Source organism: Schistocerca americana, chromosome 3 (assembly GCF_021461395.2).
Source record: "Schistocerca americana isolate TAMUIC-IGC-003095 chromosome 3, iqSchAmer2.1, whole genome shotgun sequence".
NCBI classification, from domain to species: domain Eukaryota; kingdom Metazoa; phylum Arthropoda; class Insecta; order Orthoptera; family Acrididae; genus Schistocerca; species Schistocerca americana.
This window is the reverse complement of record NC_060121.1, coordinates 556,103,915-556,127,977: the sequence shown is the minus strand read 5'-3', so window position 1 is coordinate 556,127,977 and position 24,063 is coordinate 556,103,915. Positions and strand designations below refer to the sequence as shown.

The 24,063-nt window shown below is 39.8% G+C and overlaps 1 protein-coding gene across 1 annotated transcript in view; it reads left to right on the top strand.

Moving 5' to 3' along the window:
• Positions 1–24,063, top strand: part of LOC124606651 — a 194,003-nt gene that overhangs the window by 36,481 nt on the left and 133,459 nt on the right. The window contains exon 2 of the mRNA XM_047138653.1: positions 19,254–19,321. Coding sequence (XP_046994609.1) covers positions 19,254–19,321 — 68 coding nt within the window. The remainder of the gene's footprint in view (positions 1–19,253; positions 19,322–24,063) is intronic.

Genomic DNA, 24,063 nt, shown 5'->3' with positions numbered 1-24,063 from the left:
CCTTCGGCTCCGAAAGCCCATATCTTTGAATGGTTCGCACGCTGACACTTGTTGATGGCCCTGCGTTGAAATCTGCAGCAATTTGCTGAAGGGTTGCCCTTCTGTCACGTTGAACCATTCTCTTCAGTCGTCGTTGGTCCAGTTCTTGCAGGATCTTTTTCCGGCCGCAGCATGTCGGAGATTTGATATTTTACCGAATTCCTAATAGTCACAGTACACTCGTGAAATGGTCGTATGCGAAAACCCCCACTTCATCGCTACCTCGGAGATATTGTGTCCTATCGCTCGTGGGCCGACTATAACTCCACGTTCAAATTCACTTAACTCTTGATAGTCTGCCGTTGTAGCAGCAGTAGCCGATCTGCGCCAGACACTTGTTGTCTTATGTAGGCGTCGCCGTCCGCAAAGTCGTATTCTATCTGTTTACATGTCTCTGTATTTGAATATGCACGCCTGTACCAGTGTCTTTTGCGCCTCAGCGTATATTTTAACCAAACTTGGTACACACGTCGCTTGCTGGCTTGAAAACACAGGAGGTATAACATATCTAACGCCCTTATTCGTCTGGGTAGGGACTGCTAACGTTAGTGTAAGACAAAGGCCTTCAGAGTGGTTGACTAATTGATCCTAGTTTCGATGGTGCTTACTGGTGCGATTGCAGGAATGGGGGAGGGGCGTGGGGGAAGGGGGTAATATAAAAAATATGTAACCTAGTAATAGGCTAGTATTTCAGAAATGGCTCAGAATATCGAAATAAGTTTGGTACAAAGTGTGCCAGTTGGCACGTCTTTGCTTGTCAAATAGGGTGTGGCAGTCGATAGACTGCGTGTCACGCATCGCTGGGAGGACTGCGACGGCAGCTGGGACATCTTTTACACGGGGGACCGCTGAGCGATAACAAGCAAGTGCGGGCTTTATGTGGAGCAGGACGTAACGGAACGTGTGTATTGATATGCAAATGTGCAGTGATTGCTATGGTTAAATCCGTGCAGATTTTGAGTCACTGCTTCCAGAGAGGTACGAGGCCTGTATAGCATGGACATGATGGTATGCTGATTTTGATGGAGAGTTGTAGGTGGGCGCAGCTACCTGTTCTGTAGTACGCATGGGCAAAGCCAGGGGAGTGTTATGTGGTAGGCCTTTTGAGTAACCCCGTATGGAAGGGAATTTGCTACTCTAAACTCACGTCACTGTGTTTTGCCACAAACTCGTGGACGGTATAGTTGATTATTATTACCTTATGGCCTCCTTAGCATTACAGAATTCACATAATAGAACAGACGTTACTGGTGATTGCATATCGGGCTAGTGCGTATACTGTGTTCGGAGTACAAAGTCCACAGTTCGGTGATTAAGGGACTGTCTTATGGTATATTTTTCATATCAAATCATTTTCATCTAACTGTGGAGTGTTAACTATGTTGTTTTACCTCACGTGGATTTTTCTGTATCTCGCTGGACGGCAGGAGCTGTATCGTACAGTATGGCTGTTTCAGATGAATGTTAGGTATGGGAACGACCAGTTATCCGTGTGGACAGTAAACAGAAACGCCCAAACAAGTAACGGCGATTAGACGGGTTAATATGTACCACGCTGTTGACAAAAGATGCAGCTGGATAAGCCACTTCGCCGATGTTCGCAAGTTACGTAAATGTTCGTTTTTTATCTCTGTACCCTAAATCAAAGTGCTTTTAAATTTATTAATTAATGAAAGAGATTGTAGTTTTGGATTTTAGTGATGCTATTGTTGGTTTCATATTTTAATAATGCTGCCACTGACATTAAGCGAAAACTTTCAAATAAGAGTGAAGGAGGACGTAGATCAACTCGAAGTACATGAAAGATTCACACTAAAATCTGTGTTTGAGTAATTCTGGGGTGCGCTCGTTTTGGAACCATACATGTCCTGTTAGTATTACGACGTTGTTATTCCTACTGTGAAATGTGGGACAACTTATGGTTCTGGATATGGTTGTTATGTTACCCGTGTGCTGTTGCTTTCGATTTCATTGGAATTGAAGCATTATGAACTATAATGTCTTTCTGTAACGGCTTGTTCCTGTTCCAAAACCTAATTGTATTATGTTTTCTGTGAAGGTTTTGTTGTGAGAGGTTTAGTAACGTAATAGGAAAATGTAATATTAATGTTTTAAGAAATGTCATTCTGTATTCATTTCCCAAGTTTAATCTGAGCAGACGAGGTTCCACGGCACAAAAGGCATATTATGTCATCACATATATAGCCAACTATTTTGCTATACACATAAATCCTCTTCAAGCTTTGTTTACACCGAAGAGGGAATGTTACTGTTAGCTTAACATCTTACAACGGGTGGTACGAGGATGCAACTGGGAAACGTCTCAGATTCATAATGTGTACCTAGCCTTCGTCTCAAATGATGTGAAGAAACTACAGATAACAGTAGCAGTAGTAACAATAACAGTAGTAGTGTTTTCATTCCTCCGTGAGCCAACTTGACTCGCAATCGCGAGGACGACGGTTCAAACCCAGGTCCAGCTATCCTGACGTAGGTTTCCCGTGATTTCCCTAAATTGCTTAAGGCAAATTCCAGGGTGGTGCATCTGAAAGGGCAGGGCCGGTTTGACTCCCCATCCTTCCCTAATCCGATGGGAGCGATGAACTCGCTGTGCCTGCGGGAGTGGCCAAGCGGTTCTAGGCGCTACAGTCTGGAACCGCGTGACGGCTACGGTCGGAGGTTCGAATCCTGCCTCGGGCATGGATGTGTGTGATGTCCTTAGGATAGTTAGGTTCAAGTAGTTCTAAGTTCTAGGGGACTGATGACCTCAGAAGTCAAGTCCCATAGTGCTCAGAGCCATTTGAACCATTTGAACCTCGCTGTTTGGTCCCCTCCACCAAACCAACCAAGCAACCAAGTGTACTCGACATGTCATGGTTTACAATTTTAGGAAACTAAACTACTAAAAACTCCATCCCGACAGCTCTTAACTTCAGTGATCTGATGGGAACCGGTGTTACCACTGCTGCTACCACAGTTTCAGGACAAACCCATAATTCCTATATACCGGCATTTACATACTTACAGGTATCAATCTGGTATACGGCTGGTTTAAATTAGAAAAATGACCAGTCACTGGCAGAGATATTCTACACGAAAAAAAAGCAAACTTAAGATTTAAGGAAACACGTTAAAATTTTCAGAGAGCATACGAAAAAAAAAAACACATTACAGAAAAAGTTGTCAACTTCTGAAATTAAGTCTCATACAGAATCTAGGATTTGAAGACTTGAATTTATCAATTTGTTTTTCAGTACAGCTGCAAGCTTACGGAAAGTGAAACCTCTGAATTATGTGCGGACTTTCTGTAGATTACTTAAGGAAGTGTTACACACCTGCAAATCAATTTTCCGTCTAGTGTTCTCCGAATAGTTATTGCAGTTTCCTCTGTATGAGCCAGTATCGTCGACAAGAAATCACACGGAGTGTACATCAAGGAATGCCACAGTTAGCATTCTGGGACACCTGAACTACAACCTAAACAGATGTTCGCGAACTGAAACCGCACATATGCAACACCTCGTCGTTGCACCTAGAGTTTATGCTGATGCATGAACAGAGAAGCTCATAGAAAATATTTGTGTTTCTGAGAATCCCCTGGGCTTGTAAATAGCTTTTCGCGAAATATGAACTTAGTTGGAATTGGGTGAACTTAATGAGACATTAGCATTTAACATTTCCCAGGCGTAAGTACGCCTTTCAAGCACACACCTGGATCAAGGTTGATAACAGATGTTACTAATTAACACTAACGCATAAGCGTCGAGATAGTAATTAACAGAGTCAGGAGCTGTGGAAATTTTAAAAACAGCAGATGCTTGGCAGGTCGTGGCTCCTCTGAGGAAACTTCGTTGATTTGTTCCCACTAACTTGGTTTCCAGTCCATGGCCTAAATCGACGAATGCTTTTTGCCCTCCCTTCGATTTCCCAGTTAAATTCGACGTCTTCGTCGGTTCAGACAACCACTAATTTGTTTCCTTTCGCGCTTTACCTTTTTTCCGACGACTGCGACGGCGCGATTGATCGTCGGGCAGCTGGCGACGGCCCAGCAATTAAATGAGTTGCGGGCTTGTTAGGCGCGTGCCCTGCCCACCGCTCGAGGACACTCCTCTTCATTCCGCTGTTAATTATGGAACTCCTTTCCGGCTGCTTTTATTCCTCTCTCTGCTGCCCCGTCCTCCTCTTCACCCTCGCGACCCGGCTGTCTCACCAACTCTGAATTATTCGCCCTAGCGTTGTCAAGCTGACGCGTACGATTAAAATTTCGTTAACTTCCAAGTTGTGCTGCGAACTGGTTCAATATTTCGAAGCTATGGACAGAAAGGTTACGATTCCACTTTTTTCTGAAAGATATTTTATAACAAGTCAGTTATCAAAGGTGGCATTTAACAGGTGTCACTCATTTATTTAAATCGTCACACAAGCGTCAAAACTTTAGATGTCGAAATAAGTGACTGCTGGATAGGAAAACAACTGAGATGGCTTAACAGAGAAAACGCGTGGACCTATACGATTCTGCGCAAAATGTGCGAAAGAACTTGCACTTATTCTAGCAGCTGATTACTGGTTTTGTCTGTGTGTGGTCTGTGGTCGGTGTACTTGTTGTCGAGATGCCTTAACAAGAATATTTTGCACAACAAAAATATATAGTTTAAGCGACACATCGCAATAAAATCTCGTCTTAACGTCTTCCTCCTTCGTTCCGTCCTAAAATCGTGCTTCACCAGTTTGTTTGTCAAGTTGGTTAAGTTATATGTATGTTTTGTTACCTCCTGTATTTTATTAGATGTTGGAGTTATTTAGTATTTGATTATGGGAAATGCACTTATACAGATCCTTGGCACAATAGTTCCAGCTGGTAAATATTGAAGCCTTATAGAAAGCTGGGGAACACAGCAAGGTCCGATTCTACCCAACTGTATTGAGCCGTAATGTGATGTTTTGCGCAAAGAGCATAGTTTACACGAGTTACTAGGACAATCATCGAGATGGCGACCACAAGATTGACCATTACGGAACAAGAAACACGAAATGTTTCAGTCAGCTAATAAACGGGACAACAACGGGGCTTAGAGCGTTTTGCGGGAAAAACTAAAAAAAAGGTAATAAAGTTAAAATCACTCCAAAACAACCAAAAAATCAAAAACTCACGCACACGAATTCCTGTAGCATAAACCGAAGGAAAAATACAGGAAACACAAACCTGGACTCGAATAATTGGGTTGACCTGTCAACTGATACGAGACATGCTCCACCATCGCCACGACCCAAAAAAACAACATAATGAAGAAATTGCACACACGAATCCCTCTAAAATAAACCGAACAAAAAAGAAACACACACAGTGTTGGAATCGAATATTCGCTTGACCTATACAACTTTAAGACCGGGACACCAGACATACCCCACAAAAATAATACACACAATTTCTCCTGAATAAAGCAAACGAAAATATATTAAAAAAACACAAGTGTAATCGCAGTGTATGCTTCATCTACATGACTAAAAGGAAGACAGGAATACCAGACACGCCCTCACAAAACGATTTGACCGAAAAATAACACAGGCAGACTATTCCAGAATACCGAAAGGAAATATAAAAATCTGATTGGAATCGTACTACAAATGGTAAGTACGAGTTCTAAAATCGAAAACAAATAAATAACCAATAAATACCAAAGATCTGATCCCATACAGCTGAACCATTACTGCAAACTACGTCACAAAAACAAACATCCACCACAAGAGTCAGCCACCTGTAACTACACCACTACTCATATAAGAACAACCCATTTCATACACGTAGCGTCTCCACGACATCACATTCGAACGAGACAGCCCAGTATATGTGAAACAAAAATTAGAAATAACATCACTACTCGTTTCACTCAAGATCATTTGATCTATCACTCACCATCAGCAAACGCACTATGTCACAAACACTGAAAAATGATTATAAAAACAATATTATAATTGTAATCACGAAACATCTGACTTGTAACATTCTAAGCTGTGCTCTTAAATTTGTGTCTAGCCTTACCCTCGGAAATCGTGCCAAATCCAGGAAGAAATAGACAAATATTTAAGAGAAAAAATAAAAATATAATCGCTGTTATTTTTCTATCAACATTTTAATCAGTGCTCTCAGGCTCCACACTCGTACATCACAACATATTTTCGATAAATAACGTTGTTTACAAACAACATACATTACACCACATACTAAGACAATCAAAAAGAACGTTCAATAAAAGGCCGCTTACTTTCTTCGCAACATAAACTCATGACGTCACGCAGGACGTAACGGGTAAAAACACACGGGTGGAAGTGGACCGTGCGCTTGAGCCGAAAACTGTTATTATAAATAACCTCAACAAGGCCTTATTATTTGTAACAAAACGTTATAACGCTTAATCAGTGTCAATGAATATATTTGAATATATTATTCTAGATTACGACATGATACATTATCCTCTTCTCTCTGGCTCTTCCTAAGATAAATATTACTGAAAAAATTGCAAAAACGTCAGGTGATGACAGTACTGTGTATGAACCACCAGCAACAAATCATCAGAGTGAAACGTCAGCACCTTTATGTATATTCGATGTGGGGACACCATTGTAACATTTGAAAAACGTCACATAACAATTTAAACGCGGAAGCTCCATTTCGCCTTGCGATAAATGTAGACCTGAAAATCAGACTCACTTACATTCTTCCAACATATATTTTCTGCAGTTACAAGGTAGGTCAGATTAGTGTTGCTGCATGGCCTCATTCAGTTTAGCAAAAAAATTGGTTCAAATGGCTCTGAGCACTATGGGACTTAACATCTTAGGTCATCAGTCCCCTAGAACTCAGAACTATTTAAACCTAACTAACCTAAGGACATCACACACATCCACACCCGAGGCAGACTGAAGCGCCTAGAACCGCTCGGCCACACCGGCCGGCTCAGTTTACCATGTTATTTTTTTAGCCACATGTGCTTAAATTTGGAAATAGCATTGAGGCACTTACTTCAAGAGTTTGCAATCATTTTTAGGCATGCGTTTGACGGATATGTGTATGTGTCGAAAATAACATTGTGACACCTGATGTTAACATCCCATTTTTTCTATTGCTGCTTATTTTATCAAACATTTGGACATGGGAAAACGTTGTGACACTTGAAAAGCCTAACGGAACAATTAAGATGTGGAAAATAATTAATCTGACGAACCGATGTGCCTTATGCCATGTATGGTGCAACAAGCGAACTATAAACTCTACCATCTCTTCGCGGTGACAAGTAACAAAATTTACAAGTGACAATTTATTTCGCATTTTGAAGTTATGCAAAAACTCATCTTTGGCAACTACGTACTTCTACATCATTAATTATATTGCATAAGTGCAATTTGTTAGCTGTTTATGGAGAGATTTCATACACGTTCTCATATTTTATGTTGAATGCTGTACAGTTGCCAGTGGAATTTACAGACGTTATAAGATGGGCATGTCATTTTGATTTTTGTAAGATATCGATATGCGCGTCAGACAGAGAGAGAGCAAATTATGTTACTGTTAAACAATCTTTGGTCTTGCTGTGGAACAGGCTTTGCTTCTGTGCAGCGTGATACGTTCTTAGTTGAAGTGAGGTAGATGATGGACGTATTCAGTAATGCAGTGTTGACATGTGATTGTATCTGTTAGATAAAGAAAGATTTATTGTAAAGGACAGCGAGGATGAATATGGTGAATATATTGGAAGCCGCAAAAAATATAAATTTTTAACAGTGCAGTTATTGTAGAAGAGAAGAAGTTTGAGGTAAGACTGCAGCACAGTTCAAATTAGGCTTTATTTAATCAAGGATCAGCATACAAGTTTAAGATCGATAACTGTTTGTGGGTACATAGTTTTGATAATACATAGACTTTTTATAGAGTGGGAGGTAAAGTTGGACTAAATTTCATAGCGAAATACATGTGGTGGGGAGGTTACAATGTGAAATGGAAAGTTTACTCATGAGACAGTAGAGTATTTGATGCAAGCATCTTTTTGCTGTGAAGAATGAAAAAGTAATTGGAAATATTCTTTACAACATATTGCCATTTTACATAATTCATGAGGAAGTTACATCTGTCCGTCAAGTGTGTGTGTGTGTGTGTGTGTGTGTGTGTGTGTGTGTGTGTGTGTGTGTGTGTGTTTGTAATCAGATGTCTTTTAGATATGGAAATATGAATATACTGCAAGTCACACACTTTACATAATTTTTGGGATATATGATTTTAAGTGTCGCCCAAATAATTCAGATTATTCAGGCTTAGGGGCTACATTGCGATTGGTTGTTTCATTTCAAGGGGCTTATCGTTATTATTGTTTTAGTGAACATGGCAGTAGCACGTGAGAACTAGTAAACAAATTATGTAAACCAAAGAAAACAGAGAAACCTAAACAATTTGGATCTTCTACGGTACACGTTTTACTTTACTTAGTTAGCTGTTGTTTGTTTTGTAAGGCCGTTGTCAGACCATAACTGACTGTTGTCATCAAAGATTAAATGTTGAACAATATCGAAAATGATATTGCACATGAAGAGACAGGTGGAAAGACGGGTAAATGGGATTTTTGATACTGCAGTTGTAATGGTATTGAAATTTTAAAGCTAAATAACAAATAAATGTGATGGAAACATACCAGTGAACGACAAATCTTAGCACTGAAAAATATTCTGTGTGTATGTGTGTGTGTGTGCGCGAGATAGAGAGAGAGAGAGAGAGAGAGAGAGAGAGAGAGAGGATGAGGCCGAACAGTATGAGAAACAGAAATCGTACTACATATAAATATAAATTTGTAACTGCTTTAAGTACTACATAATGGCATATTTATAAGTATAAAGAATTGCACTTAACAAAGAAAGTACATCTGGTAGAATAACCCAGTATCACTAGTAACAATAGAAATTAAATTGTCAATCAAGTTAAGATACAAAAGTAAGAGTGCTGAAGGATAACTTTAACTAATAAATATGGAATGTTATGTAGAAACAACATTAGAGATATTAAGTCAGTATTGTTACACAGTTAGAAATAAAAACATGAGATAAACTGCAAATCAGTTATATGGCTAATTACAGTTTACTGCAGCGGATATGTTGATATGATACACAGCTAAATATATAATAATTTGGTACATACTGACAATCATAATAAAACAGTCTAGTACAAAGCAAAATGGATAAATGAAATGGAATGGAATGTGGAAAGAGCTCGATGCATAATGCTTAGATACAACCACGGTGAGGACATCCTCAATACATTTTTATTTCCAGCTATGTAACAATATTAACAGTAATACGTCTTATTGTGTTTCTACATAATATTCAATATTTATTAGTTAAACCCATCCTTCAAGATTCTTATTTTTGTATCTTAACTTGATTGTCAATTTGATTTCTATTGTTATTAGTGATATTGGGTTACTCTACGAGATGTACTTTTTGTTGAGTGCAATTCTTTATGCTTATAACAGCTTATATACAACAGTTGCAAATACTCCATACATACATGGTGAGGAGATCGTCAAGACGCCGAACATGTCTCAAAACAAGGGTACATAACATATATTTGCAAAGGAAATGAGATTTACTTATGTGCCTTCTGCAGATACCAACAAAAATGGTCCTGATGGCCATGGAATAATTCAGAACACTTTAAACTTTTTTTTCATTTAGAAAGTACAGTCGACTCTTGATAAACGGACACTCGATAATTTGAAACTTTCTATAATTTGAAATTTTTCCCTTTCCCTTGAAAAACTCGATAAATTAAAAAAAATGTGTTTTGATCCCCCGGTAATATGAAGTTGAAGTGGTGAGGGTACTTCGCCAACACTCTGTGAGCTGAAGTCACTCTCTATTATTTGAAGTCCTCTACTTCTGTGATTCTGACTGAAGTCCCCCTGCTTCTGTGATTCCCAGTACAGGTTCAGACTACCTGTAGTTTGTTCCTCGACCTCATGCCCATTCAGTTTGCAGTTTGTTTTCGTACTGTGTTGCAGTCAATCCGTGTTACTTGAAACTGAGAAACGCCATGAGTTTTAGATGACAACAGTATCTTTCAGTTAATAAATAAAAGCTTGTTTTGAAATTGTGACGAGTGGAATGTCAAACCTAGAAGTCGCAAAACAGTTCGCTATTTTACCATCTACGTTGGTGACAATTGCAAAAACTAAAGACCGTGTCACCGAAACTGTCTCAGGCACAGGAAGAAAAAGGTCACGTCATGGCGAAATTCCCCATCTGTAGGAGTTGTTGCTCTAGTGGATAAATCAGTGTAAAGGACAAAACATTCCCTTGGTTGATTTCGTGCTGAAGGGATGAGCGAAGTCTTTTGCTCAGTCTCTCGGGATTGAAGCATTTGTGGCAAGTGAGCGGTGGCTCTCAATTTTAAAAAGAGCCACTTCTTCACGTTAAAAAAGTATGCGAAGAAAGTACGAGCGTGGACAGTTCCCTTTGTATTGATTATACTGATGAATTAAAACAGCTTTCGAATGGCTACGGACCGCGCAACATATTCAACATAGATAAAACCAGGATTTTTGTTCCTATAAATATCTGGTTCTTAGCACGCTAACATTGGAGGACGACTGAACAAGGACAGAGTAACTATCCTTCTAGCCTGTAACATGGACAGATCTAAGAAGTTGAAACCACTCATTGAAATCTGTAACACAACGCTGTTTCAATGGATTAAATCGCTTCCCACAACTTACCGCTCAAATAAGAAAACATGGATGACGACTGAGTTGTTTAATGAATGGCCGACCTCAATTAATAGAGATATGAAACACAAGAAACACAAAATTTTACGGTTTTTGACAGTTGCACTGTACATAACAAGCCACCACCACTCGATCGCGAAAAATGGATTTTTTCTCTCACCCAGGACGAGATCAAGATTGTAATTATTGAACCAGGGAATTATATGAAATTTTAAAACACTCTACCGCAGAGGAATTGTTTCACTAGTGCTGGATAGCACTGAAAAAGGTGAGCGAATATAACAGTTTTGAATGCTGCAACCATGACTGATAAGGCCTGCAAATATGCCAGCACTACCACTCATAACAACTGCTTCAGAAATGGGGGGTTTATAGTGAAAAAGGAAAACGCGGAACAGCCATCAGAGTCATGTGAATAAATGAACTCAATCCCACCGGTCTGAAACGGGAAAGTTCTACCCTGCTGTGGTGAGTTAACCGTTGGCGATTTCGTTCATGTTGACGATGCCTTCGGTGCCCATGGTCTTCGAACCGATGCTGAACTGCTGGCCTGTTAGGATGAGGAAGAGGAAGATAACGAAGAACAACCGCTAAATCCAGTCACATTGAACGAGGCAAGGTCCTGGCTTCATACCCTACACTCATATACCCCAGAACAGAAGTGATTATTTCTTCTCAACTCTCGTCACTATCGAAAATTCGCTAGACATCTGGACAATGTCAGATGGATGTCATTTTCTCAAAAGAAAATCACCGACCACTTTTCAATATGACGTGTAACATTTTCATTAGTAACGTGTTGACCAGGGCCCAAAAGTGCGAAGAGATGAATGGTGGTCACTTTCAACGTCTGCTGTAGGCAGGTTAGTACTGTATTTCCTTGCCCTGGAACTTTGCTCTTTGGGCCACTTTTACTTGCCCTACCCTGCGTATGTAATATGTATGTAATTCGAACTATCGGTGCCGGCCGCGGTGGTCTCGGGGTTCTAGGCGCGCAGTCCGGAACCGTGCGACTGCTACGGTCGCAGGTTCGAATCCTGCCTCGGGCATGGATGTGTGTGATGTCCTTAGGTTAGTTAGGTTTAAGTAGTTCTAAGTTCTAGGGGACTAATGACCACAGCAGTTGAGTCCCATAGTGCTCAGAGCCATTTGAACCATTTTTGAACTATCGGTAAATTGAACTTTTTCTCTGTCTCCTAAAATTTCAAATTATTGAGAGTCGACTGTAATAAGAAACATATAACAAAACATGTAAATGAACAATTCACTGACGAGCATATGATAATATTTAGCCTGTTGTAGTCACGCGTCATAAAAAGGAAAACTCAGTTAACAGCACTTATTTATACTGATCACATTATTGTGCTGAAAATTTACGGAAGTCAGAGTTAAAGCAATACATTTCTTGCTGCCGCTGATAATGTATAGAAATCAGGCAGTTGTACCAAAAAATTCTTCAGTGGAGTCGAAATAAATGGCTTCCAAAAAAACCTTTTTGGCTCTTGTTAAACTGAAACGTAAAACTGTTTTTATGATTGCTGGCGAGTTATTAAAAATGTGTGTTCCTGAATAATGGACGCTATTCTGTAGCAAAGTAATTGATTTTAAATTCTTGTGCAAATTGTACTCATTTCTGTTATTGATTTTGTGAACTGAACTATTGCTTTGTAAAAGAGACATTATTTATGCTAAACTTCATTAAGGAGGAAGTATATTGGCAAGCATTAGTTAATGTTCCCAGTTCGATGAACAGCCATCTCCACAAAGTTCTTGAGTTCGACCCACAAACAATTCATATAGCACTTTCTAGACAATAAAAACTTTTGTTGGCTTCGTGATGAGTTACCCTTAAACTTTATCCCGTATGATAAAATGGAATGAATGTAAACGAAGTATTTTTATTTTTGTATCACCTTCCTGGCAACAGCTCATTTCAAATGGAGATTTATTTAGCCGCTTCACCAGTTCCGTGATATGCTCCCTCAAGCTGAATTTACTATCGTGTAGTAATCCCTAGCATTTAACATTGCCGTTGCTGGTCATATTTTAGGCACATAGTAGGGGAACACGTCCTACAAGTTCTGAATTGCATATAGTGTGTTTTCTTCAAAATTTAATGACTTAAAGTTGCCTACAACCACTTTTTAATAATCGTGGAAAAATTATTAAGTGATCTTTCGAAAACTATACTTGATTTGCTGTATATTGCAATATTGTGTCATTTTCAAACGAAAAACAACTTGGCGTCTAGTGTTGTGGCAGATGAAAGGTTATTTATATACACAAGAAGAGGTAAGGACACTAAGATTTTACCTTTTGAGACAACACATGTAATTATTTCCCAGCTAGATGTTGTTTGATAGCTTTTCTATTGACACACTTTTGTTTCCTGTTACTTCGAAATACTATAATTTGCTTAACAAGATGTTGTGATTTACACATTCAAGTGTCTTTGACAGATTGTTAAATATACCATTAGCCTGTAATTTATTGAGTGTTGAATTAAGAACTTGCTCGCTCTAAGTCTAAATAGCTTTCTGAACACTGGAACCCTTTAGAAATCCGAGACATTACTTTGACAATATATTATTTGTAGCCCAACGGTTAAGCTCCTGGTTATATATTACCTTTTCTAAAATTTTCGAAACTGCTGACAAAAGTATAATTGGACTGAAATTTAACGCTATTTCGTTCTCTCCTTTCTTATACAAAGGCTTAACTTCAGAATATCTCGACCATTTGGGAAATACTTCATTGATGAATGACTGGTTACACAGGAGTATTAGTATGGTACTTAACTCAAAAAATGGTTCAAATGGCTCTGAGCACTATGGGACTCAACTGCTGAGGTCATTAGTCCCCTAGAACTTAGAACTAGTTAAACCGAACTAACCTAAGGACATCACAAACATCCATGCCCGAGGCAGGATTCGAACCTGCGACCGTAGCGGTCTTGCGGTTCCAGACTGCAGCGCCTTTAACCGCACGGCCACTTCGGCCGGCGTACTTAACTCAGAACAACATTATTAATTAAACTTTGTTTCCATTTTATCATAACCATAGGATTTATTCATTTTAACATTTTTTGATGGTGTAATGAAGGTCATATTCATATTACTCAAGTTATTAGTAGCAGGTATTCTACAGCAGCATACACTGGACATGAAAACCCCATCTTTTCAATTATGAAATGCCTACGAAAAAATTTTGCAACTCTTCATACATCAGTTACCAATGTGTAATGTACTTTTTATGTTATCTGCTCCTCTTCACTTCTGGCTCTACCATTCCGCTTGACTATGTCCCATATTGTCATTATTTTGTCACCTGATGTGACTATATTTTTCTCATAATGCAATTCTTCGATGCCTATGTTGCTTTCGTCACTGTTTTGCAGTACATCTTGTAATGGGCCATAGTATTAACATCAGAAGACTGGCACTTAGTTTTATTTTTTATTTATTTTTTTATAAAATACATTTATTCCTTGAGTAATCTGCGGCTTCCTTCTAGACTTCGCTCTAATCTGCACTAGTTTTGTGGGGGAAAACCTTCCAAATAAGATAAGGACTTTATTAATAAAAGCGTTGTTCTTTTCAGTCCAATTTATGTCTTTGAGCAGTTACCTTAAATAATCAATTCCTGGTTTACTGACTACCCCATTTAACTCAAATTTAGTAGATTTTGTATCCTGATCACTGTTGACATTTAACAAAAAGAACTGCATGATCCGAGACTGTATTGACTATTGTTTCTGTAATGTAATTTTGTTCATTAGACTTTTCTCTAAATATATTATCAGTGGCTATTTTTTGAACAATTCACTATCCTATTTGGGATATTTATGGTAGGAATTAAATTGAATGATAATGTTACTAACTGCAATAAATTCATACTAGAATAGATTTTAAAGAAATTTACATCAGAGTAAGCAGAAATCACAATTTATTTTCCTTTTACTCTTAAATAGATCAATAGTGCTTCTAAGTGGTTTATGAATAGATTAAAATTACCTGAAAGTACCCGATGTTCACTATTATAAAGGTTTTATTATGACATTCTGTCACATATGCTTCCATAGCTGCTCTAAGCAAATTTGATGGATATCTTTGTTCCTAAGTTTATGGCAATTAGTGTTGAATATGTAACTCCTCCTTTTCCCATTTCTGTTCTACAGAAATAAGATGCTGAATTGTGCCCAGTTATGATTTAACACATCTGTGCCAGTCGTCACTTATGTTCAGAGAGGTAGATTATGTCAACTGTGTCTATTGAGTGTAATTCACGAATGCAGAAGCCACAAGCTAGAATCATGTTGTTGTCGAATTTCTTTATGAAACTGAAAGTTTTGTCAATCCTAGTCTCTGTTAAAACTTTATTTCTTCCTGTCGTCTCTATTTTAGAATATGTGCTACTCTGACAGCGGTATTTTATCACTCATGACAGTGCATCTTCCATGCTCCCCCCCTCCCCCCGCTCACTCTCGCCCAAGTTTTCTGCTAACAGCTAACCTTCCTTTTCCTGTTGAAGTGAAGGGCATGTCTAGTGTAATTCCATCTACTGACAGAATCCACAGGATCACCGCAATAGGTGACCCTTCACACGACAAAAGCAGGCTTTCCAACTCTGAATTAACTCTCGTGACCCTGACGGAAGAGTTCAAATGAAATCAATCACGACGTCTCAGAACAGATACAAAGTCAACATTGGTATGTCTTGATGTCGATGCAGTCTTTACCAGGTCACACTCTATTTTGTACCCAGGATCTGTCAATACTACTGCCTGGTCACACACTATAACCATCGAGTCTTCTTTCACGAAATCCTTACATGGTTATGCAAAATCATCTGTCACCTGATACACGCCAGCATCGTATTTAAAAAAAAATTAGTAACCTGGTACTCTGAAGCTACTTCAGATGCAATAGCTGGTCTGTACCTCTAGCTTCCTTCTGTTACCTGTCACACTTTCCACGTCTCTCTACCTATCTTCCTCCTTAACATGTCCAAATCTTTCCTAATCATATCTGCATACACTGCAAAAATCACTGAAGAGTCTCATTGACTTCTCCAGTTCCCAAACCACTACACTCACCTCAGTGGAAGAAACTGCAGCAACCATCACACAATAGTCCAGAACTAACAATTCAATAGCAAGTCGGGCACTTTCCACTCATGGTTGAATAATAGTTTAGTGAGAATAGGTCCAGTAAATTATCGATAAACAAGAAAACACATTTACAAAACTTTTAACTTATGTGCAACTGTATGTAAACAAACTACGTGTGCAAAGCTGCTGATCCAAATAATTTAAAATTTATACTGCTTCCTGCAAATATAAATGAAATAATGAAGAGATACGAGCTACTTAAATTGCGGGATAGAAAATAAAAATTAAAGGAGCTTCTCTACATTTTCTGTTCCTAAAGGTAAACAAAAATACAACAACCCGACTTTACGATGTTTAGCTTTTTTTTTTGTAGTAATATGTATAGAGAATGAGATATTTAATACTATGCTTTAAACATATGCTACTACATAAACACAGTAGCCTGTAACATGTAATAAAATATCGAACTTTAAATAAGGGCAATTTGATAATTTAATACTAGATTAATACTATCTGGCTGATGTTTTTTAATGGTCTCCTGGGCTTCCAACGGATTCAGTTATTGTCTTTTGTTTTCCAAATGGAGGTAGCTGTGAAATACTTAAAGAAATCTTTAGACGCATATATAATTTTGTTTCAGTAGTCAGAAACTGTGGCATATGCGATCCAAATTGATGAAATTGTCTAGAGATTATCTTCGTTTTTTCATATTTTTTGCAATCATTTCTCTTGTCGCATTGTCGTAACTTCTCACATTCTATGTATGGCTAATTGCTGTTGGATGAATAGCTTTAGCTTATGTAAGCTACAATATGTCATTTCCCTGGTGCCAATAGTCTACACCATAGAACTAAGGTCTTTATTTTTACCTTGTCAGCAGTGTCGTCTCTTCTGGTGATTTTTTCACCATGCACGGACAATCTTGAACTTACTCGTACTTCGTCAGAGAGATCTCGTAGGTTCCTTAGTCGCCGCATAAGTCGTGATAATCAGTGACACAAGTGAGGCCCTCCCTCTAAAAAAATTACTGTTATTATACACATAGGGGCTAAAGAAATTGCTATAAGCATGCGTACTCGAACACAGAGATATGTGAACAGGCAGAATACTGCGGTGCGGTCGGCAACGCCTATATAAGACAACAGGTGTCTGGCGCAGTTGTTAGATCGGTTACTGCTGCTACAATGGCAGGTTATCACGATTTAAGTGCGTTTGAACGTGGGGTTATAGTCGGAACACGAGCGACGGAACTCAGCATCTCCGAGGTAGCGATGAAGTGGGAATTTTCCCGTACGACTATTTCACGAGTGTAAAGTGAATATCAGGAATTCGGTATAACATCAAATCTCCGACATCGCTGCGGCCGGAAGAAGATCCTGTAAGAACGGGACCAACAACGACTGAAGAGAATCGTTCAATGTGACGGAAGTGCAACCCTTCCGCAAATTGCTGCAGATTTCAATGTCGGGCCATCAACAAGTGTGAGCGTGCGAACCATTCAACGAAACATCATCGATATGGGCTTTCGAAGCATCATGTCTATTGTGCATTCCGATGGACTTTGGGAAGTCCAGCGGGACAAAACGACACCCAAAAGTCCAGAATTTCTGCAGAGCAGCTCCGGAAACACTCTCCTGAGTTAAAACACTTTCGCTGGCCACCAAACTCCCCAGACATTCTTGAGCATATCTGGGATGCCTTGCAGCGTCCTGTTCAGGAGAGATCTCCAGCCCCTCGCATTCCTACGGATCTATGGACAGCCCTGCAGGATTTATGGTGTCAGTTCCCTCCAGCACAACTTCAGACATGAGTAGAGTCCATGCCACGTCCTGTTGGCGGCACGTCTGCGTGCTAGCGTGGCCCCTGCAAGATGTTAGGCAGGTGTACCAGTTTCTTTTGCTCTTCAGTGTAATGTTGTTCTTATTATGAAACAACTTGTAAATTACAAAGAAATGTTTGCATAACACCACTAATTATTGTTTCTACGGCTTTCAGAAGCGACGAACGAGGTGACGCAGTGGTTAGCACATTGGATTCACATTATGGTGGGCGACGTTTCGAAACGCCGTCCGGCCATACAGATTTAGGTCTTCCGTGACTTCCCTTAATCCGACCACGCAACTTCCGGAATGGTTCGTTTGAGAGGACAATGCCTATTTCCTTCACCATCCTTCTTTGTGCTCCGTCTCTGATGACCTCGTTGTCGATGGGACGTTAAACTCTGTCTTCTTTCCTTCCCGAAGTGCAAGATCAAAATAGAAACCTCAGTTTTTGATCAAAAACGATATGTTTTTTAGAACAGAAAATCGTATTCTGTAATTGAACTTGCGACCCTACTTACACCAAGTCACTCCTCCACTCCCTTTCCTTTTAGGGTGTATTCAACGGCAGAAACATTTTTGGACCATAGTGAAATCCAGAATGTTTCGCATGATATTCATGTAATATAACCTCTTTCAGATATCTCCGATGTAATCTGCAAAATTTCATTCTCACCCATACTCTACAGGACTCACCCTCTGGATGTAGCTTCCACCGAACCAATTGTTGTATTCAGGCCGTCACTTACGGGATTGAATACAGTAATTGTACGGGTTACCATTCCTCTCTTGTGTGCCTCGTTCTAGTGAAACACTTTACTATTAAACTACAAATTAATGTTAGTGATTTCGGGCGTGGAGCCGGATGTTTCCCAGCACAGAATTATACATTACTGCGTTATACATTCGCAACTGTACAAATGTGGTAGCGGTGCATAACATCACACAGTTTACTTTGTGTTTACAAAATCAAGATCAGTTAGGCATAAATTTCTTGGTTGTGCTGTTTGGAACAAAGCAACTTTAGGGCTGTTTCATCGCACCACGTAGCTCTCGCTCTTCGTCGGTGTTCTTAAAACTTACGAGAACGTCACGGAAAAGCAATAATCGTTGACCTCTTTTTAAAATCACTTCACGACGACAGTGCTCTCGATTACTTGTTTCCTCAGTTAGTAGTATCATTCCAGCGGTGAATGTCCCTGAATAATCTTTCGGCAACTACTGCAACATTTTTTATTAGTTTTGTTACTAGTCTGCGTAAAAACATAATATAGGTGCAGTTACAACACCCTGTGGCATCATAAAATCCGAACACAGCCCGTTACTTTCGCTATGTGCGCGCCTCTCGCTACATCATAAATTTAATTTTCGCTTATTCTTTGTTGTGCAGCGAAAAGAGACCACCGAGAATGTAGTTTATTTGGATGTGACTCAATGCATAATTTTAAGCAAGTATACGTAAGCGGGAACTCCTTTGTTGGTGTTAGTTTTTAAAACTGTTTATTATCTTTCTTTCAGGCGCTCCTCTGATCGTCACTGTGAATATGGTCATAAAAAGCATGGGAGAAGTGTCTGAGGCAGGAGAGGTAAGAATCGTTCCAACTCTTTGTAACTGACTGTTAGTTTGGGCGACCATTATTTTTTCTCTTGAAGTTTCACATAAATTTATGCAGTAGATAAATGACAGCATATTCTTTAAAAATTCTTTCTTTTCAACGCAGCTATCTCTCCATGCCATATACTGCCTCATCAATGTCTTACTAATATGCAGAATCACTAAACTGGATGTGTACATCTACATCTCTATTCCGCAAGCTACCTTGTGTGTCACGTACAGTGGTACGACCCTTCCGGTCGTGAGAGGCGTAATGAATTTACGCTAAATGAAATGTTATGCGTCACGTCGTTTCGAAATCGAAATTGCTGCTATACAGAGCATCACACTTCACAGTAATCCGAAGAGTTTACAAGTATGTTAGCAGATTCTCTTATCTCTCTTGCGATTGAATAACGGGCACAAGAAACCTTGTCTCCTTTTTTCGTTAATGAAGTTCAAAATTACGCAATACAATTTTGCTTGTAAATAGCGCAGTTGATTCTGTTAATTCCTGACTCGCAAGGTGCAATAATCTCTGAGACGCAAAATAGGCATTTTCGATTGAATGAAAATTGCTATTTCATCTTAGTGCTCACTAAGATCTCTTTCGGAATTATTAATTAGCGTGCTTTTGACTGACAGAAGATTTACTACTTCTTTCCCTTCATTTTTTATTTATTTATTCGTGTGGCTCAAATACAGTTTAAAAATACAGGTATGATATAAAATCGTCATAACTTCTGAAAGGTTTGCATTGGGACATTCAAACTGGACGGTTGGCCACGGGGTATGATGGGAATTAGTATGCACTGTATGGTTTGGTTTAGCGACGAAGGCCACTCTCGTTCGGATGGGTTCGTCAATAATCAACGCTGGGGCATTTGAGGGACTGAGAATCTGCATTTAGCGATCGAGAAGTCTCTTCATCTTCAACGTGTGTCCATTCACGGAATAATCGGTGCGATATTCCTTGATGGCATGGTACCTACCGAACCGTACATGAAGGTTTTGGAAGATTATTTCATCCCCATTATCCAAAGTGACCCTGATTTCGATAAGATGTGATTCATGCAAAACGTAGCTCGATCCAATCGAAGCAGGAGAGTGTTTGATGTCCTGGAGGAGCACTTTGGGGACCGAATTCTGGCTCTGGTGTACCCAAATGCCACTAGCATGGGCCTTGATTGGTCGCCATATTATCCGGATCTGAATACAAGAGACTCCTATTTGTAGGGCTACATTAAAGAAAAGGTGTACAGCAATAACCCGAAAACCATTGCTCAGGTAATCGACAGCATCTATATTGCGACGCTTCAGCGGATCATGTAGAATTTCGCTATTCGTCTGCACAACATCATCGCCAATGATGGCAGGCATATCGAACATTTCATAACCTAAACCCAAATATCTGTAGTGACGTTTACATATTGAATAAAGTGTGTGCACGCCGTAGTTTGTAACTAACTTACGTTTTTTTTTTCATAGAGTTCAATCATTGTCACCCTGTATATAACATTAGTATATTTATATAACAAAAACACGGAAAGACAAAACTACATATAAAATTAACTAGATGTGAGTATTTAAGTTCCTGATCCATGTAAGAGCTGTATCATTAGCTTTCATGAGGTCGGTGCAACTCCCCTAACAGGAATGCTAGGGGCATTCATCTAACGTGCTTGATTGTCTGGTTCGGAGCCCCATAGTTACAAACGTGAGAGTCTGTAGCACTCCATTTGTAAGGAGAGTCTGCGCATTGTCCATGCTCAGGGCGAGCTCTGTTCAGTTTGACCCATAGTCTCCTGTCGAGTTCTGTGCCAGCAGTATCACAATTATACTTTCGGAATCACTCACGTTCTTCAGAATTTTCAATAAGTTGACAGTTCCGATCCCACAGGTCTCTAACCCCGATATTACTAACATCTAGCTGTTCTTCTTGCCGTAATACTGGATTTCTTGAACCGAGCGTACTTCGTCGTAGACTTGGTATGTGTTCGTCTACGGGTACCTCCAGATTCTCCTGTAGCTCGCAATATTCCCTAAGCAAAGCCTGTTTTTGCGGATTGCGAGTGGATAGATGTTGCTCAGCTAGGGAAACCAATAATACTACACGTGCTCCAAGGGTAATGCTGCATGAGCTAGAACGAATCGGCAGCCAGACCAGATACTGGATTTCCTGGCTACAAACATGCACACAAATCAAAATCAAAAGGGCTTAATAATGGACCTTTTCAGGAACAAGTAATTAAAAGACTTGGCCGCTTTGGCCGAGCGGCTCTAGAAGCTTCAGTCTGGAACCGCGCGACCGCTACAGTCGCAGATTCAAATCCTGCCTCGGTCATGGATGTGTGTGATGTCCTTAGATTAGTTAGGTTTAAGTAGTTCTAAGTTCTAGGGGACTGACGACCTCAGATGTTAAGTCCCATAGTGCTAAGAGCCATTTTCAAACGAGCTATTGCGAATACCTATCCTTCCTTTAAGAAAATATCAAATAACTTGTCGTAATTTCAGTTTGTCTTAGTATTTCAATATCAGAGATACAGCTGCAACAACCTTTTGCTGCTGCGCTATAGCTTTAACTTCAATGAGTTAAGGTTTACCATTAATTAAATATCACTCCTTCAGGAAAAAGATATTCAAATATAAGTCCATTTAAAAGCACTGAATAAAACTGAAGACTTCAGAAATATTTATTGTGTGTCAGTAATATACGTAAGTGCCACGCAAATGAATCGTTGCGTTAACTAACACAAGAGTATATCCAAGCGTAACTAAAAATGTACGTGAGTGGTCTCAAGAAAAACTGATACATTTCTTTCACAGAATAATATATGTTGAAACCTTTTTATTACAGAATTAAACGACGGCGTCTTGAGATAATTAGTAGCCTCTTATCCCGTTGTATGACTGTCGGCTCGGCCACAAGCTGTTCCGGGATGTTCTCGTCAGCGAAATACTGCCAGAAGAGCCCTCCGCTGCCATCAAGGTTCCGTGTAGTACACGAAATAAACATAAAACATACATATTACGAAGCGTTTGCACAATATACTTAATTCAGTAAAATAGTTAATCCATTACTAAATAAAATAGAACAAAATACTGTACCATGTACTGCGGGACTGGAAATTCTTAGATAATCAGCTCAAGCTGGATTACCACATACGGAGCGTACTTCTGGTACCTGCCTCCAGTTTCCTGTTCCATTTAGAAATGGCGCGAGAGAAGAAAATGTCGGGAAAAGCTCCGGTAAGAAATATGATTTCTCTCATTTTCTCATCTTGATGATTTCGCGGGGCGTCGTCCTACTCTTCTGGGTGCCCAAGCTCTCGAAATTTCAGCCTCTCTTGCAGCATCTGCCACTGCAGTTAAAAGAGCATTTCTGTAACGCTCTCGCGCCGACTAAACGATCCCCTAACGAAACCCGTCGCTCTTCGCGGTTCTCCGTCTCTTCTGTTGGTAAGAGTCCCAGAATGAACAGAAATATTCAAGACTCGGTCGAACGAGTGTTTTGAAAGCCGCTGCTTTCGTGGATGAATTATATTTCCTTAACTTTCCCCAAATGAATCTCCCAGTGACAACTATTTTTCAAAAAACTTGCTTTTAACAATGTCTGAAGAGACACATTGGTAACGATCTCGCAGCGGTACTAAATTTACTCGCAGCTGCATAATTTTTCTGACATTAGCTGAATTAGGATTGAAGATATTACCTACTGGTGACACGTGAAAATTTGTGCCAGACCGGAACTCCCATTCTGATTTCCCACACGTCCCGAGCAATCGCCTTAGCTACTTCGTCTCTCCGAGCACGCATCCAGGATCGACCCAAACTTCCATGTTCATTGTATCTACGATCCCATCACATATCACACGTACTTGAATTACCGCCATGGGGACGTTTTCAGAGTTAGTATTACGATCGATACTTTGTCGGTCGAGCGTTGTAATATTTATTTTGAACGATGTCTGAAGTGACAGACATTGGTGACGGTCTTGCAGCTGTACAAATTTTCGTGCCACCTATAGATAATACCTTCATACCTAATGCAGCTAATGTCAGAAACGTTGTGCAGCTGCGTATATATTTCATAAATTTAGTACGGCTGCAAGATCGTCACCAACTCCTGTGTCCTCAGACATTGTTTTACGATCGTACACCACTGACTTTCCTGGCTTCAGGCGCCGAGCGCGACGTTCTCTGCGTGCGCCTTTTGCGTCCACCCATCATCCAGAAAACACCTGCAGTGAGTCTGGCGGGCCGAGTGGGCTCGTTTCCTACTCCAGGGGGCGCTGTTTCTCTCACAGCGGACGTCTTCCGCACTGAAAGAGCCACCACTCGGTCGCAGCAGTCAGCTCTAGATTGCAGCGTTTTTTGCTTTATTCAAACTTCCAGATGACTGCAGACATTTTCCTCTCCTTCAGAAATTGCGATAAAATGACGACCCAAATATTCTTCGGGTGATTCTCAAACGTGCTGCGTTCAAGAAGTACGGTCTTCACAAGTACTGAACTGTAACAGTAATAAAACTAGTTTATGAGATGTCCAAGTGGCTGTCATTTTGTGAGTGACATAACACGCCCGTACGAGTATACAGGGTATGCGGAAGCAGCCTGAAAAGCATGTAAGGGCGTTGCAGGGAACGTTGTGTTGAGAAACAAGTGTTGAAAAAAAATTTCGATACGTTGCGCCGTTTCTGATTTAATTAGCATTGAAGTTGGCCAATCACGTCGT